Source organism: Apus apus, chromosome 7 (genome assembly GCF_020740795.1).
Source record: "Apus apus isolate bApuApu2 chromosome 7, bApuApu2.pri.cur, whole genome shotgun sequence".
Taxonomy (NCBI): Eukaryota; Metazoa; Chordata; class Aves; order Apodiformes; family Apodidae; genus Apus; species Apus apus.
Genome location: NC_067288.1, coordinates 23,278,774 through 23,297,363, shown reverse-complemented (window position 1 = coordinate 23,297,363; position 18,590 = coordinate 23,278,774). Strand labels below are relative to the sequence as shown.

The 18,590-nt window shown below is 42.1% G+C and overlaps 1 protein-coding gene across 1 annotated transcript in view; it reads left to right on the top strand.

The window, feature by feature from the left end:
• TRABD2B (TraB domain containing 2B) overlaps nucleotides 1-18,590 on the top strand; it is a 281,339-nt gene that overhangs the window by 161,266 nt on the left and 101,483 nt on the right. Inside the window, exon 4 of the mRNA XM_051624831.1 lies at nucleotides 10,895-11,069. Coding sequence (XP_051480791.1) covers nucleotides 10,895-11,069 — 175 coding nt within the window. The remainder of the gene's footprint in view (nucleotides 1-10,894; nucleotides 11,070-18,590) is intronic.

The window sequence follows — 18,590 nt, the reverse complement described above, 5'->3', positions numbered from 1 at the left end:
TGCCTTCTGAAAAGCGTACGATGGTCCTGATAAAATGACGTTGGAGATCCAGATGTTAACACCATGTCAGTAGTCAACCTCCTTAAACTAAAAAAGAAAAGGTTTAATGTGCCACTGTACTATGCACTCGCTGTTTATAAATTGCCAGGTTGTGTCAGGTGCTGCTTTAAGAATGTTATCATCCTGCTTTTAGACTTGTTGTTTAAGATTTAAAGGCCCTGATAATTCAAATTACATCATTAACTTTCCCCATTCTCATTCTGGATAAAATACAGTTTGGTTTCTGGCTCACTTCTCAAATCAACGAAAACTATCTGTGGAATGCCCCAGCCTCAATAACTGCAGAAACACACAGCTGAGACCATTAGGTGGAGTGTTGAATGACAAGCAGACCTAATTTGTCCAAGGAATGGAGTTTTATCTAGGGCAACGGAAGATAAATCCATAAACTGAAGGCACAGCTATTGTAACACAACTCTTTGGAAGCATCTTATCACTTTCAGCTGTAACAAAGTGCAGGCGAACTGGCACAGCCTCACTTCTTCCAGGGAAAATGATTATAGGCTTTCCAGTGAAGCAAGTGCAAAGTTGTCCCAGGCGCCAAGGGAGCTGGTCCCACGAATTTCTTATTCTGGCTCCAGGCGAAGGGTCAGTGACGCTTCCAGGAACATTTGTAAAAATGCCATTGATGGCAGTCCTGATGCTGCCTGGCTGTTTGGTGACACCTGTGCTCAAAGCTGCTTATGTCTCAATAACCAGGAGAGGATGGCTGCCTCCTTCTCTTTGGGCTGTAGCACAGGATGCAGCTGGAGAGATGGTGCCTTCTCATAGTTCAGAAGAGCCCCTGATCTGCCACTGCAGGGTTGTGATTTCTTTCCACTTACACCTGGGTTACAATTTTGTGTATTGGTATACCATGAGCATTTGGAAGTAAAAAAAAACAGAAGTGCAGCCAACATTTTCAGAGTCTAATTTTCATATTATGTCAGAACAGGATTCCAGATTGGAGGAATATTATCTTTTGGCTTATGTGTTTCAGAAAATTGGTTACAGATCCAAATTGTGATAGTTAAGTGTACTTGTTGATGACAATGCTGGGGAAAACACTGCAGGGATTATTTTTTGTTAATAATCTGGAACATGGCCAGATAATTTTCATGCTACAGGCTCTGAAAATTTGCTCTTGCTGGAAAATTTTTGTTACACTTGTATTTAAAGTTATCTTACCTTGGAAGTTCCTTCCTTTCTCTTTCCAGTTTCCATGGAGAAAGCAATGGAAGTGGGAGAGAATGTCAGAAAGAATTTAGAACAAGACATTTAAAGACAAAGATTTTTCTTGCAAACACTGCTGTGTTATTAGAAGGGGAACATATTCATCCACAGAAAAGGGCTGATTTATATTAAAAATGTTTAAAGATTGTTGACTACCTGTATTTATTAGTAAGGGAATAAACTATAAAAGAGCATGAAAGAATGATTGGGAAAAACATTTGGAGTTCAAGGTAGTAGCAAGGTGCTTTCTCTTCATTGCTGAAAAGCATTTACTATCCCTTCTTTTTAAAGAGCTGGTTTATGAAGTGTTTCTTGGAAAGACTTGTTCAAGAGAACTGAGAAAGGCTTGCTAGGTTTTTTAACAATATCTCATGGATTGAATGTACAAATGCTTTTTCTGCCTTTGTGTCTTGTTCAGAAGATGTATTTGTCACCTCATTATGACAGAAAGGGGAAAAAAAACAGGACAAGAATGCAATTTGGTTGTGCTTGCTGACTTGGCAGGATTAGAATCAGGCATTATCTGAAAAGACCATGTTCTTGGGTACACCTTGACACATTTCTTGGTCTAACACTAGTATTGTGCATTACTGCATAGCAGACACCATAGATCAGGTTCTCTGATGGTGATTTCAGTGCTCTCTGGTGATGACTTCAGACCTGGAGCTTCTCTTCTCTGGGAGAGTTTGCTGGCTGATAAATCCAAAGTCAAAGCTTATACAGTTCCACCAGCTTAGACGCAAAGAAATCAGTTTTTAGGATAACTTAATTTGTCTCTGCTTCACTGACTTCATCTGAATTATTCCTTATTTTTATCCTGACTCGTTCCTGTTCCATTTAGAAATGCTTTCTTGGCAACGTTCTGCATCTTTATGTCCTATACTAGACCTCTCAAACAACCTCACTTAAAAATAAATGAATTAAAATTGTTTTTAAAATCATCATCCAATTTGTTCCAGATTCCAGCATGGCTAGAGAGCTTAGTCTGATTGGACTGGGAGTAGCCTAGAGTTTTGTTAGAACTAAAGAGAAGGGCAGAGCTGTCTCTCTGCACAGCAGTGTCTTGTGGTGCCACCTCCAGAGGTCTTCTGTCCAGCCCAGCTGCTGCTGTGTGATTAACCAACCTTTTGTCCATTGCTAAGTTGCATGGTATTTTGCAAACCTTATCTTTTGAATCCCACTTGTCTCGAATTAAAATCATATTGCAGACTTTCCAAAAACTTGAAGGCTTTCCCTAACATCTTACTGAACAGGGATGTTTAAGGGACTGGAACATCTGCCCTATGAGGAAAGGCTGAGAGAGCTGGGTCTGTTTAGCTTGGAGGAGTGTGAGGGAGGATCTCATCAATGTTATAAGTATCTAAAGGGCAGGTGTCAGGAGGATGGGATCAGACTCTTCTCAGCGGTGTCCAGTGACAGAACAAGGGGTAATGGTCACAAACTGGTACACAGGAGATTTAACCTGAATATGAGAAAATAACTTCTTTACTCTGAGGGTAACAGAGCACTGGAACAGGTTGCCCAGGGAGACTGTGGAGTCTCCATCCCTAGAGACATTCAAAATCCATCTGCATGTGTTCCTGTGTAATCTGCTCTAGGGGATCCTGCACTGGCAAGGGGGTTGGACTAGATGATCTCCAGAGGTCCCTTCCAACCCCTAACATTCTGTGATTCTGTGATTCTGTGAAACTCACTGAAGAATCCTGTTTGTACCAGCTACTGACCAGCTGTTCCCCCACTGTGTAACAGAAGACAAAATGAAAAATACCTTTAGAAAAAAGAATTGCAATTCTTTAATAAACCAACCCCCAAAACCAAACCTTCTGTTGCCATTGTTTTTTTTACTTTATTGCCCTGCTTTGCCCTTTGATCCGTATCTTTACTTGGGTGTCATGGCAATATAATAGGTGATGGTTTTAGTGTCAGAACAGGAAAAAAAAGTTCTTCTTTGTCAAAGGAAACAAAGCATTTGGAAGGGAAATAGAAAAATTTGAACTTTTCCATATGTTTGCAAGCTCGTGAAAGCTGGCCTCAAAAAAATCCCAGTATTAAAGGGGTTTTAAATGGGGCTGCAGTATCATTAGGTAGTTAAGATTTACCCTCCCCGCTGAAACCAAACCTTTATTTGCATGTACCGCAGGCTTGTCATCCTTATGCAATTAATGAGCAGGTCCCTGTAATCTGGTCCTAAACATACACTGCACAGTTTGATGAAGCTTGCAGAAAGGGGGGCAGGTTCATTGTTCTGACTGTGTTTTGTTAAGACTTCTTTAATCAAAACATTCATTCAGATAGAGGGGCCTGTTGCATATTTTGGCATCGCTAGGAAGGGGAGCAGGGATGGGGTTGGGGCGGGGAGGAGGCCATGGGGGAGGGGTTAGTGTTGCTTCTACTTTCTTTTTTTCCTAAGTGCTTGGAAAGCAACTATTTAACTGGTGTGGAAAAACAAAAAGAAAACATACATGGAGGTCACGGCTCTTCAGGGGTTTGTTGAAAGTTTTTTCTTTTCAACAGGGATAAACAAATCAACCCCCAAGCTGTTTGTAAGATGCACAGCCTGTCCCTGTGGACTTTCTGCACACACCCCACCCCACCCTTTTATTTATTTCTTATTTTTAAATGTGCTTTCCTTCAGCCCAAATATATGGGAAGAGAAGGTAAACCAGGCATGGCACACGACTGTCATCAGGCTGGTTTCCAACAGGGAGAACAGCCACCTGGGAGAACAGCAACCACAAGACAAGTTTGGGGCTCCCAGAAGGGGTCCCTACACAGGTTCAGCAGGGGCTGAAGCTGCAGGGACATTAGGGGTCCCAGAGCTCTGGGGGCTGCAGCTTGCCCTGCCTACAGTCAAGTCTACACTCAGACCAGCAAAAGCTGCTACAGCTTGTGTGTCACCTGCAGAGCTGCTTTTTAAAAGTGTCATGCACTCTCCATAGAGAGTTCCCAAACTTTCTGCCTACTTTCTCCCTCCACAAGATCTCCTGTTTGTAATTTCCATCTGTTTACAAGTTTAGATGCTCCAAGGGCTCACAAAGCTGAGCGAGCCAATCTTAAAGTCAGTTTCAAAGACCTCCATTTTCACACTCAGGTTGCCACGCCATGCTGAGAGGTACCCAGGCTAGCTTTAAACTGGGTAGGCCAATTACAAAAAGCTTGTTGACCTGAACTGCAATGTGTATCTGCAACATATCTGGAGGCTGAGCAGGGATGGGGGTGGGCAGTTATTAGCTCATAGCTAGAAATGGCTCCCAGAGCTGGTCCCAAGGAATATACTTGCTCTTAAACTGCCTCTCCTTGTCCTCTTGGACTTTCTTCCCTCCTTCACTTCTCTTCAAGCAAAAAAGAATTTTTGCCCCCTTTTTTTCCCCCCCCTCAGCCTCTCAGCCTCATCGAGGTATTTTCTGTGGGTTTCTGATGCCCTGCAATATTGGGTTTGTGAGAGGAGATTCTTCATTTCCTCTTCAGTGCTGTTCCTAAGGAGAAGGGGACAGGCAGACTTCTGGGCCCCCCAGCCTTGTGCCTCTTTCCTCTGAGGCAGCAGACAGAGGAAACAACATGGCGGAAAAGAGTAGCTGGGCTTGCTAGCATGGGGCTGTGAGGCACCCCGACCTCAGCTGCTGCCCCAGGAGCCTGGACACGCCCAACCACATAAGTAAACAGGGGCTTTATCAGTGTCTGGCAAAAGGAGTCATCAGCCTTTAGCTCAGAGAGGGTTAGACCTGCTGAAGTGGAGCAGAAATGCTGGAAGCTGCAGCAACGTGTCCCAGTTGCAGTGAATCAAAGCCAGAAAATAGGTCAGGGTTCATAAAGTCCCTCTCCTTTAGGCCCCTGGTGTGCAAGACCACACTACCCACTGAGGGAGAGCTGGCTCTCCCTTTGCCTTGCAGTTTTTCAGGGCTGTTCCCTGCTATTGGAGGCTTTTGGAGACACTGCGGACTCCTGCTAAGCCAAGGGCCGTGATGGAAAATCCATTCCTGCTGTGGGAATGCTGAGCTGCTCCAAACCCTAGCAGCAGTTCCCCAAAGGCTCAGTGGTGTGGGGACGGTGGTGGCCAGGCAGCGTGGCTGGTGGGCCAGTGTGGGTGGGAGAAGCACAACTGGCTTTTGATGTGCACTCAAAGCTTGCAAGCCTCTGGCTGCAGCGAGAGTTGTCCCTGGGGAACTGCTCCTCTTTCTGCAAAGGGGTGGGAACAAAGCTGGATGAGCACGGACTGGGGATATGTTTTAAGTTTTCTGTTTTAAGTTTTCAGTTCAAGCTGAGTCGGTATCTGAGTTTGGTGTCAGAGTAGGCTTCTAATGAACCATGTTAGCAGCCCAAAATCCACCAAGCTGACATACATATCCTGACCACAACCTCCAAAATGTGCTGGATGTGGCTGTAATATATTCTCAAGTCCAATCCTGAGTAGATGTTTACATTGGGAAAGGGAAAGGAGTGATGGATCTGACATACCCTGAAGATTAAAGACTCCTTTGACAGTCCACTCAGGCTTCTAATATATTACTTCAAATTTTAGTGCTTAAAAGAAAGTAATAATAAGTTAATCACAACATGCCTGATGTGGACACCATTTGGCAGAGCTCCTTCCTAGTTTCACCTTTGCATAACAAGCTGAAAGCTCATCCTCTTGGCAGCTGCCAGCTTTGGACTTTGGGCTAAATCACGTTAACCAGACACCCCCTCCTTGGCCATTGAAGGTCTCTGAAAAGATGGAAGCTCAGAAGTGCTGGAGGAAAACCAATCAAGTCAGCAGCAGCATTTGGCTTTGTAGTAGCCACGTCCTCCTCCTGGAGATGCCTGCTCTGGCAGCCCATTCACTTTGCACTATTTGAATCCCTCATATTAGAGGCTGCAGTAAGTGGATACTGCTCTCCCAGATGCCAGAAAGGTCCATAAATCAGAGACAAACAGGTGTCTTCCAAGTCCAGAGCCATATATTTTGCAGCACTGCAGTAAAAAACCAGAGTACCTTGTCAAGGGTGGTTAACGGGAGGGTGTCCTCCCTTCATAAACGAATGATAACTTGAGCTCACATGTCAGCCTCTGACCCAAGAAGGGCTGGTGTGAATTTAGGGCCATTCAGTTTGTCAGAGGAGCTGGCTGGCTTCAGGATGCTGCTTTGGTTCCCTGGCAGCCCCGTAAGCTGTGCTGTCAGCTCTGGAGATCCTTATCTTGCATCGTGCTGTCAACCATGTAAAAGTTCCTGACCTGCATGGTGCAGGGAAAATCCTTCAAAGCAAGATTCCTTGCTTGTCTTCTGGCCTCTGCCCATGTGAAGCTCATCAAATAGAAGACTAATAAAGAGAACCCAATCTTTATCATGTTGTTTTTGTTGTTTTTTTTTTAAATAAAATTGATGTAGTCAGTGTGATCTGGGAACAACTCCCAGCTAACAAATAGAGATAAGGATTAGTAGAGTGGAGGCTGAGCCCTTCTGTCAGGGAAAGATGGATGAAGCTTGTATGGAGGTGCTGGACTGGAACTCAGGAAGCTGATGGCCAACTCTCTGCCTTGCCATAGATGTCCCCTGTGACCCTGGGTGTGCCTCCTCATATTTTCTCTATTTAGCCTGTGAATGCTCTGAGGAGAGAAGGAAAAATGAGGCGTTTTTATTATTAAGAGATTCCCTTGCAAGGCTTAGTGAAGGTACTGTACTTGCAGTGGTCTGGAGTTTGGCCGTTGCACAGGAGGTGAGGCTGGAAAGCCATTAGTGATCTGCTGACTAGGAGACATGGAAAGAGAGGAGTTTCAGACCCAAGAGGGTTGACCAAGATATAGGAGGATAATTGCAGGAAAGGTTCTGGGATCACTGTGTTTTCCATGGCTGAGGTTGGCTGCCCATTTCCCTTTCTCAGCTTCCACTCCTCCACCTGTAGATAGATTACTGGTTGAAGACGCCCTCTGCCTGCATGCAGGCAAGAAAGGGCACACAGCCCATTATTCTGATGCTGGTAGTATTGGGTTTTCATTGACATAATATTACAATTTGAATGCAAATTCCAGAAATGAGCTAGCATTGGATAAAAGTGGTTATCAGAGGTTTGGGAAACATACTGTATAGGAGGAGGAACGATAACACTGTTCCTTCACATCTGATTGTGATTTGATACTGGACTGAATCTAGAGCAGTTCCACTTTAGCAAATAGATCCAAAGCAGGGGGGGGGGGGAAAAAAAGTTAACCAAAGTTGATGGCACTTGTATGTGTCCAAAAAAAATTATTTGCAGACAGATACTTTGGCACTTTGCCATGAAAATTTGTCCAAATATTGAAAAATAGTAAATAAGAAAATGTACTTAAATGTAGTCCAGTGTTTATGAATTTTCAGCTGAACTTTGGCAGTAAGCCCTAAATGTAATAAAAGACTCTGCACCAATATATATTGCTTTACTTATTTATTTATTTTCATTTCTTTCTCTCTGTCTCTATAGACAAAGCTGACAGCATAGCATAGATTATGAGATATTGCTGATGCATTTTTCTGAGCTGAAGTATGTAGGTAGCTCTTACGCTAATGATTGCAGCAGAATCCCAACCTCCTTCCAACTTCCTCAAAGTATTTGTGGGAAGAGAACTTACCACTGGCATTGTCTTGGACTTTGGATCTTTCTTTGGGTTCTTCAACATCTAGATTCAGCCAGTGCCTTGTGTGTAACATCTGTTCTCAAGTTGGAAAGTCTTGCTGTCCTCATTTTATGGATGGACTTTTGAGAGACAGGAGGAATAAAGCCAAATGCTTCAAAGATACTTAGTGGAGGTTAAGCGCTCAGTTCCCTTTGAAGGTCTAAACCCAAATGACAAGCTTGTGATCATGCAAGAGATTTGTATTGCCCACAGGAACAGAACCATTCTTTCAGAGAAGTGTCATAACCACTCCACAATCCTTCCTCTTTCTTCTTCCTAAAGCTCCTACAGACTTCAAAGGTGGAGAATTATGGCCCATATCCCACAGCACTATAAGCTCGGATGTGTGTGCAGAAAGTTGCCCATACATATATTCCATCAGGGATACTGGCTCAAGGAAATTTACACAGGCAGTGTGGAGAGCAAGAGATTTCTGCAAGACTGGGACTTGACTCCTTTTTTGTTCTCATCTTTTCTTCCTTTGACCTCAAAAGCTTAAGTAAGAAATGCAGGCTGTACCTAATGACTGAGTTTGAGGTCCATCTGTTCTGTCCACAGGAGACCTGTAACCCAAAGTAAATAGGAAAAAAGAAAGAGTTACAGCTGATTCAGTCAACCAAAGTATTATTTCTTTTGATCACCTCTGAATGAAATGTATTACTGAGTTTCCATGGGAAATATGTAGTGTATGTGTTTATATATATTTATATATATACACACACACACGAATATATATATATGAGTTGGTTGGATTCTCAGAAAATGGCATGACTTACAGAGACTTGATGAAAATGAGATATTTATCTCTTCTCATGTGTATCCACTACAAAGTGATTGTTCCCCAGGTGATAGGTAGCAGGTGGTTCTCTGCTGTTCCAACTGCAACTCTCCTAGATGAATAGCAGAATTAGAAGTTAGGATTTTCAACAGTCACATAATCCACCCCACTATATATTTAAATACTAACAGCAGTATTCAGCTATCATCAGGAGGTCAGTTCCTCACCCAGTGGCACAGCAAATGTCTCATCTATTCACTCCCTGCTCACCAAATACATATCACTAAAATGTTAAAATTAGTGTTTACACCTAATGGAAACAAAAATATTTAATGAAGTGGAAGAGGGAAGGTGCATCCTTCTGGTACATTCTTTAGCCCATCCTTTGAAAACAACAGATTTTATTTTTTCCAAAAAACCTCTTAAGATTTCACTGCAGTTAACAGCTTCCTAATTGCACTTCCTGATCCCTGTCTGGTGGTTAGGAACCCAAGGGGTTTCTTAAATCAACAGGAGCAGCTGCCTCCTTGAAGCCAGGCATGGTGTACGTCACTGGCTGTGGAAAGGAGCTGTGACACAGGGAGCAGTGGAGGTGATTAATGTGACCAGTGTCATAGCTCAGAGCGTGGTTGCACTACTGTGTAAGGGCACACTTACTGCAGTCATTTATCTTCTTTCCTTTGCCACAGGCATGCAGAAACATACATGCATGTTTTACTTTTGCCAGTGATGGAGCAGTCATTAGAAATACAAGAATGCACAAGGTGCAGCAGGATCTTGTAGCTGATGACATGCCCCTAGAGGTGATGCCTGCCTTTGTCTTGTTCTTTGGACAAGTATGAGAAATGCTGAGAAAACCCAGTCCTTGGTTTTAAATTTATCTCTCTGCCATTGGCAAACTCTTTCCTAAAGAGAAAGAAAGAAAAGGAGAAGAAAAAAAAGTCAAGCAAAAGACTCCATTTTGTGGGTTGTATTTTAGCTTAGATAAAGGGGAGGAACAACCTGTGGGTTGAATGTGGAGGTAGTATTGCAAGTGATAGAGTTGCACAAACTGGAAGTTGCATCTTTTCTTGGCAAAGACTGTCTTGGTCAAGATCTCAACACAAATTCTGTCCTTGGGTTATCTAGACCTCCAGCATCAGTGCTTACCCCTGGTTGGAGCAGGATGCACAAAGCCATTCGAGCCCCCAGCATTGCTGCTCCTGCAAGTTGTCCTCACAGACAATGCCATACCTTGCTTTTCCCAAAGTGTAGCAGGTGATTCAAGACCAGGTCCCATCAGTTCCCAGCCTTCACTTCCCTTCAGCCAAAAATAGGGAAGAAGAGACTTCTCTTTACATGGGTGTTGACCCTCTGGATGTTCCCAAAGTTTTCACCTTCCATTTCAGTCTCTGAAGGCAGCCTTAACTCCCAGCTCTGCTACATCCACCCATTAAACACAGAGCCTCAGTAGAGAGGAGATTCAAAACCTTGTGGTATCTGTGTGGACCAAATGATTTACAGCTGAGTGTTGCAGAGGTCATTGCAAGTGTAAAACGGCTACTCATTCCTCAGACTTTATTCCTACAATAAAGATGCCTCCCTGCCTTTTCACCAGGACCACTACATCCTTTCCTGCCATAGCCAGCAGCTTTTAACCCTTCTCGTGAGATCTAGTAGTATCTAAAGCTGCAGGAAAGATGGGGGGGTTTACCCTGTTTACATTGTCCTTGTCCTTATGTCTGGATTTGCTAGCCTTTTCTCCTTTTTTACTGTTAGGTTATTAAAAAGGAGCACACACAAGGCAAATCTTGCAGTCCTTATTCAGGTTCATGGTGACCTTGGCTGAGAAAAGTTTACAAGACTTGTTCTCATATTAAATACTCAATGAACTGTGAACAAACAGAGAATAACAGTTTTAGTAACTCACCCAAATATAACATCTAAAGCTACATTCTGCTGAAGGAAGAGAAAAAAGCCCAAATGAAATTAAGCTAGCTTAACTTTAAAAAAAAAAAAAAGTGCTGCTTAGTGATTTGCTTTTGCTTTGTAGAACTCCCAGCAACTTCACACTTTCGTCTTCCACTTGTGGGTTTGGTTTTTGTTGGTTGGTTGGTTGGTTTTTTTTGTATGTTAGCAATGCTCAGGTGGTTTAAATAAGGCTAGGCTAAAGTATCCAGTGTTTAGGGGATTACTTAATCACTGTCACCTGGGCCACATTCTCTTCCTCCATTTTAGGTCCCTAACTTCATCAACACGACCCTCCCACCTCATGAGCAGGTGACGGCTCAGGAGATAGACAGCTACTTCAGACAGGAGCTCATCTACAAGAGGAATGAGAGAATGGGGAAGAGAGTGATGACACTTCTAAGGGAGAACAGAGACAAGAGCTTCTTCTTTGCCTTTGGAGCAGGTATGGCATGAATTTTTCTTTTTTACTGGGTTATGATGATGGGAAGTAAAGTGGTTTAAATGCTGCAGGATTTAGTCTCTGGTCCTGCGTGAGGAATTCTTAAGGGACTTCTCTTTGAAGCAGAAAGGCTTTTGTTTGTCTAAACCTGCTTCTAAAACGTAGGGAGTTGTTGTAGGAGGTGGGTCAGGGTCCAACAAGGCTGTGGATGGGGGGCAAGCCATTGCTTTCCATCTGACTGTAGAAATGTGAAACTGGTAATGCTTTTCACTCTGCTGTGTTTGTTCCCTTTCAAGCCCAACTTGTGGGCTGCTTGGGTTACGTTCACACAAATGGTTTCATTTGTGGTTGCAGGGGAAGGAGGTGATTAAAGTGCCTTTGTAGTTGCAAGCCCAGGTACTGGGGGCAGTGACTGGGAATACAGACTTTGCCATGTGCTGACCTGGGGTTTCAAACCCTTTGGGGTTTCTGTAGTTAGATTTTCTTGATGGGTGACTTAGTTACTTTGGTGTTGTGTCTGTACAGACTGGCTGGTTTTGAATTTTGCACAAGTGCCTGAGTTACCTGTGTAGCTAAATATCAGTATTTTAAGTCATTAAGTAAAACTTAAGGTCCTTCTGCCTGTTTAAATTCTCTTTGTGAAGTCTGTGGAACAAAGTTGTCTATAATACTTCTGTGGGTCTGTGACAGGATGTGCTACTGTCCTTTTTCTCCTTTTTTTTTTTGTTCCTTTTCCAACGGAATTCACATTTCTGCATGATAAGGGTATAAATAATAACTGCTCAGGCCCCAGTTCAGCAGAATCCTGAGCCCTGGCTTAAGTAGCTCTTTGAGCTCCCTTAACTTCAAGGCAGCCTGAGATTGTCGTGAGAGAACCAAGCTGCTCCTCCTGTTCCCTCTCCTTGACAATTTCTCATTTTTGACAGAACTTTGCTTCTCATCCCATGGCTCTTGCTATGAACTTTGGCAACAACTCGCCTTTCGCTACTCACTTCAGTGGGAATTTTGATTAAAGACTGTGGGGTTTAGCAAAGATACATGCATTTTGATGTATTTATTTTTTGAGTGTATCCAGACTGAATTTTCCCAAGCTTATTTAATTTCAGGCTTGCCTGATATTTCTGTCCAAGGAGTTTTGCTTAACTGTTTTTGCAGTAGGAAGATATATCATGGTGGTTCATAATTGGACAGGGATTCATAAAAAACAGCTTGACTAACCCATGGAGTAAGGCTTATCAGAGGTTATTGAACATGAAGGTTTTGATATAGTCTCCAGTCCTGGAAGTCCATTAGCCAGTATGTACTGGAGCTGGGAGGATAAACTCGCCGTCCTTGCCTGCTTGCCCTGCTTGGTATACACTTTTCCTTGGCATCACTTACAGACCACAGCTTGAGACAGAATCTTGGGCTAGATGGGCCATGGATCCAATCCACTGCAGCTATTTATATGTGGTAATAATGGAAATGAAATAATTACACAGTGCTTTGCAGAGCAAGTCACATCTTAGTTGCGGGAGGCTTGAGCTTTCATTCCCCCTCATCACTGGGAAGCACCTACCTGAAACTTCTGGGCAGCATCATTTGCGGAAGCTAAAGAGCAATTCTCATTTTGTCCTTTAATCTCCATTTTTGTTGATGTTGAAACCAGCCTTTGTCACTGGGTTATTTCTTTTTCTCAGCACTGACTGCAGGACAGAGCAGACACACGCAGCAGGACTTATTGAAAACTGGGGGGTGGGAGACGCCTTAAACTGTGACAACACTGAGGGAAGATTTTGGGTTTGGGTTCTTTGTTCCCTTTGGCCTTTCTCACTAATGAGGGCCAGCCCTGCAGGCCATCCCTGTTTTAAATACAATGAATTCCTTCTCTCTTCTCTGGGGTGTTTTTTGCTTCATGCAGTAAGTACTGAGAAAATTATTAATTTTTCCATATCCGAAGTTTTATGTGGCCCAAGTGGAGCAAGTTAATTTTCTCTCATGATTCAAATGCAGTTTTTCTCTTGAAGGCTTTTGTTGAGCTATTAGATTTTTTTCACATGCTGAGTTACAAGAGTGGCTGTTCCTGATACATGTTATATTTTGCAGTCTTAGATCTGTTTTTTTTAATTTTAAGGGGTTTTTTTTTAATCTATTTTTATTGGGCCATGAATGAAAATTGTTTTCTAAAATCTGGAGGGTTTGTTTTTGCTTTTTATAAAAGTGAAGGGTAGTTGATGAAAGATGAGGCTTTCAAATATTTTCAGTAACTCCGGAGTGTGAAATTTTAGGAATGTGACTTTGGTTGAGACAAGCATGATAGACAGTCTGCAGAGATGCACTTGCTCTCAGAAAGGTGCCAAAATTATTTCACTTAATTTAAGATTCTGCATATTGAAGACTAAAATGATGGAGGGGAAATAATTTGAAAAAATATTCTGGAAAGTGTACTGGAAAAGGTATTGTTCTTCTACTAAGCATGACCTCTGCATTAATCTATTTATTTTGAGGATGCCGAAACTAATGAATTAAGAAAAAATTAATTATATATATATATATAAAATTGGTTTCCACTTTTCATAATCTCCATCGTAGTTTCTGGGAAGGGAAAAACTGGATAAAAGTGTGTTGGCAAATGAAAGTAGGGGAAAAAAGTCTTTCTAAATAAGAAAATAAGCCTGAAAAAAACACATTGGAAAAACTTCACCAAATGCAATGTCATGCACTGGGGACAAAGCAGTGCTAAGGGCACAGGCCTTTGAATACACAAACTAGCTGAGATAAAACAGTTCTTAGATCCACAAAGTGAAGCAAAACATTTTTATGCTGTTGAAATATTTTAATATTTTTTTTCTTCCAGTAAGAACTATTAAAACAAAATAATTATACCATTCTAAATGGAGGGTTTGGGTTTTCTGCCAGTTTTAAGAATAAAAAGTAGACTTTTCAATAACTTTTTTTCCCCTTCTCTGCCTTCTGTGGCGTTACTTGCAATTTAAATGCATTGGAGCGGTTCAGACTTTTAATTTATTCCTTTGTAAAACAGGTAGAAGTGAAAATAGCCATTTATTCTTTCTACTTTCATTTCTTCCTCCTCTCCAAGAAAAATACGGGCTTTGGGTAAAAGGGGACCCAGCTCTGTACGCTTCATTCTTCTCTTGCCAGGGTTTACCATACTCAGACTGAATGTGAAAATCTCACTATACCTATATTCATAGTAACTATACTCTAGTAATGAAACAGCTTTTATTGTTTGTGCAGTTAAATGGTGTTTTTCAGGTAACAGTAAGGATAATTTTTCCCTTTGAATGAATAAAGGTAGCTAAATAGAGTACTTTCAAGTAAAATTTGGGAGCTTTCTTGCTTTTTGCATTTTGAAAATCCATCATGGATTGCTAAGAATCATTGATCCATAAGAACAGTGAAGAGCCTTAGACCTGATCTATGCAGGCAATGTATAAAGGTCCATTTACAGTCAAAGGAGAAGCAGCCAAGAGCACATGGGCTGTTAAAAAGAGTTAATATTTTGGCAACTAAGACTATACACACGAAGTCAATGTTTAAGAAAAAATTCACTCTGGTTTATTTCATTTTTATGGGCAAATAATTTTCAGGTAACACTTATGATAACAGATGGATAAATTTATGTCTGTAGTTAATTTGAACGATAATTTCCCTAGGATGTTTTACTTGCTTGCATTTCTGTCTTTCTTTCTTTCTTTTATGAGAGCTGTCACTTTTGTAGCTGAGAGCTGGATTTACAGCTTCAGAAATCTGGATGCTGCTCCAGTTCACAATGTTTATTAACAGCCAAATCAGTAGGCTTTAAGACTGTGGTTTGGGTTATTTAAAATAATAAATATATCATGGAGAATATTCTTTTTCTGCTGAAAGAAAGAGATGAAATGCAAGTACCACAGCATCTCCCACAGCAAGAGGGGAATCAAACTGTCTCTGGACCACAATCCTGCAGTGGAGGAAAGCTTGTGTTTTCCTACCCCATCAGGTCCAGGCAGCTCCCTGCATCTGAGAGGTTGGAGAAGAACCAGGGTGTTGTCCATGGTGTGGTGTACAGCAGAGTGGGCTGGTGACCACAACTCCTGATGAAGTCAGTGTGTGTTAACAGGGATTGATGTGTGTGAATGTCAAACCACTTTTGCTCAGCTGTAGATTTAGGTGGCTGAGGTTAGATACCTACCTGTTGATGGATTAGGTTTAAATTTCTGAGATGTTCTGCAAGAAGATACAGGCTTGCTTGTAGATATCTGTGCTCCTGTGGAAGCAGAGGAATTCATCCCAGGGTAGAAACATCACAAGTACATTTTGAACATTTCTATGCTCAGAACAGGTGATTTCCCTCCCCATCCTGCAGAGTTTTCTCAGCCAGTGCTGGGCAGGCAGCATCATCTGTAATGATTCTGGTCATCATTAATTACACTGTTAGCAATAACCATAGAATAATTTGGGTTGGAAGGGACTTTAAAGGTCATCTAGTCCAACCTCTCAAACAATAATGTTGCATTTGGTTTCCAAAGTCTTTTGTAAATGTTATCTGGTGGCTCTTCATAATGAGACTCAGAAGTAGGTCACATTGTGTTTGCACTAGGGAAACAGAGAATTGTGCAACTTTTCTGTAGGATGGGGTTGGTGAGAGTACAGTGAGAATATAAAATATCTTTTTCCTGGTGCTTAGCTCCAGCTCTTTCCCTTTTGTCCTCTCTACAAAGGGGAATTACAACACAGATAATTTTAGATGCTGGAGATAACAAACATGGTCTTGATCATCACTGCGATCTGTTTATATTTCTCCAAAAATGAAAGAGTGGGGAGATGCCCAGACAGTGTTGTTGTCTTGAACACACTTCATCCTCAGCTAGAAAGGTGACCACAGCTAAGATGAAACACGATGGCTTTTGAATTTGGGTAGTGGAGGGAGATGGGGGGAGGTGGAGGTGGGATTTTTTTTTTTTACTGAAAACCATATTTCTACTCAGTGTTTTGGGAAAGGAAGTGATGGATACTATATGCAGCTTAAATGCAAGTAATTAAAATCCAGAGAGCCTTTGTGAAAGCCATTAGCACCTGCCACCAGATCTGGCACTCAGGTTCACACATGTTGAAGGTGTTTTTCTTTTTTCAAAAGGGAAATGCCTTGAGGCCACCATTCAGCTGCACATGGAGGACTGGGGATTTACAGATGTTGAATATGCAAATAGCTGGTTTGCACTCCCAACTATTGGAATGTTGCGTGCAAATTGGGCATGAAGTTACACCCCTTTCTGTGTTGCTGGCAACCAGCTCAGCCTGGCATGGGAAGTCCAGCCTCTGTCTTTCAGGATTTTGTTGCTCTCCCCTATTTCCATTCTTTGTCTTGGATCCTCTCTAGAACATAAAAGAAAAAGAGGGGGAAAAAAAAATAAAAAGAAAAAATAAAGCACTTGCAGGCTGGAATATAAAGAGACTTTATCCCCCGGATCAGGTGTCCTGGTCCAACACTGATTAGTGGTGCTACTGACATCACTAGCACAGTTCATCAATGAGTTGTCTCAGTGGAGCAAGAAGTTGGCGACCAGGAGATTGAACTTGGCGAGCCTACAAAAGAGAAGAAAAGAGTGAATTAACAGTTTGCAGATGCTAGAATTCCCTCTTCTCGTGTTTATTTGGGCATCCAGATGCATATAGTGAGGTTGGCCTGTTTTTGTGTATGGACTTCTTTTACTATTAGTTCTTAAGGGAAAGTATCACTTTGCTTTTAAAAATAGACTTGCATGCTAATTTTGACCAAACCCATGTAAGTGATTCTTTAAAAATTCTGCATTAAACAGGCAGTGCCTGATTCTCTTTTCAGACACTCAGTTGTAAATCAGGAGATGCTCCACTAGGGAAAAGCTTGTTCCAAGTGCAACTCCAGCCTGTAGACTTTTCAAATAAAAAAAAAGTTTCCCTGATTTATTTTTTTTTTTTATGTACATGGACCTTATATAATATGGAGATCCTGAATATTTTTCTTTTCACCTGAAACTTAAATCAGCAAAGAGAGAGGATGCCTGAGTTAGGGAGGCCAAAATAAGCCTTCCTGCACTACCTTGTTGTGAAAAGGGACCTACTATTCTGAAAGGCTGATTCCAGTGATTCTGATTTAAGGGGAAAAAAAATTCCTGTTGTGTAACAAGATACCAATTGTAGAAACACAGTGTAGCATATGCCATGGTGAGAGCTGTCTTGAGACTGCTGTCACCTGTACAGAAAGGCAAAAGACAGCAAGTGAAAGAATATATTCATGTAATCAGTTTTACCCTTTGCTTTTTCTCCTGGTGTGTCACCACCTAAACTGTTGAGGGCAGCTGGACAAACCTTGGGCTCCCTTTGGTGGCCCAGTGGAGAATTCATCATTCTCACCAGAAAGTCCTGCCTGGTCATTCCTTGCTGTCGCTTTCATCGTTGCTCCACTGAAGGAGGATACAGCCCCAAGTCCAGGCCTTTATGTCTCCTAGTTCCAGGTATTCAACTAAATGTTAAAAGCAAGTAAAATGGGCCTTGCAAGCCACAGTGGATGCATTTACCATCTCTGGTGTAATTCTTCCCATGATGAATGGGGAAAATTGCCTGTATGCAGTAGGATTTTGGTTTAAAGAAATACATACATTAATGTCAACTCCTCTGGGTCCCTGACATTTTCATATCATATTTATTATACTTATGCCTGTGCCAAGTTCTACTGTATAAGTCTAATTCTGCCTGCTTGTTCTCAAAGAAAAGAAAGCTATATTGGCCCCTTCTGTCCTGTAATACAGATTTTGGCTATGCCCTTACTGTACTTCTCCTCAACATTTGAGATGTAAAATGTAGGCATAATTCAGGAAATTTTCTCTTTTCAGAACTGCAAAGAATAATGAGAGATTTACACTCAGGCTTTAGCACTCTGCTTAAACACGGGATTAAATACTTTCACCCCCCCACACACACACAGGAACTTGCTGTGGATCCATGGGCCACCCTGTAAGCTCTCAGGAGACCAGGCAGAGGCCCGACATAACTCTAGATTTCATAAGAGGGGTGTTGAAATCAATATATGGATGCCAGACAAGTCATCACTTTCTATCCCAAAACAGCCTCATCAGAAAATTCCCAACAAGCTTTGAAGATTTTAAAGGGGCAACATGCAAAATGCAGACTGGCAATGTTCCTCTAACACTGGCATTTATGTGGGATGCGTGTATGAAAATGCAAACGGGATACAGATTGCAAAGGATCCGAGGATCTTGTCTCAAATACCTTTGTGGGCTATCTGCAGTGATTAAGATGTCTCTGCACTGGTGTGTAGTCCCAGTCACCCTGCTGTGTGGTGGTGTGCCAGAGCAGAAGGAGATTTAGCTGCTCAGTGTCCCTAAATTGAGGCCCTGCTACACCAGCCCAGATCCTTCAGCAGTGTTTCACATTAGTGTAAGTTGATGGAGTGGACATGGGCTCATGTTCATTTTTGCTGCCACTCCTGCCGAGGTGCTCACTCCAGTGGAGGAGTGTGGATGTCTCAAGGCATCCTAGACC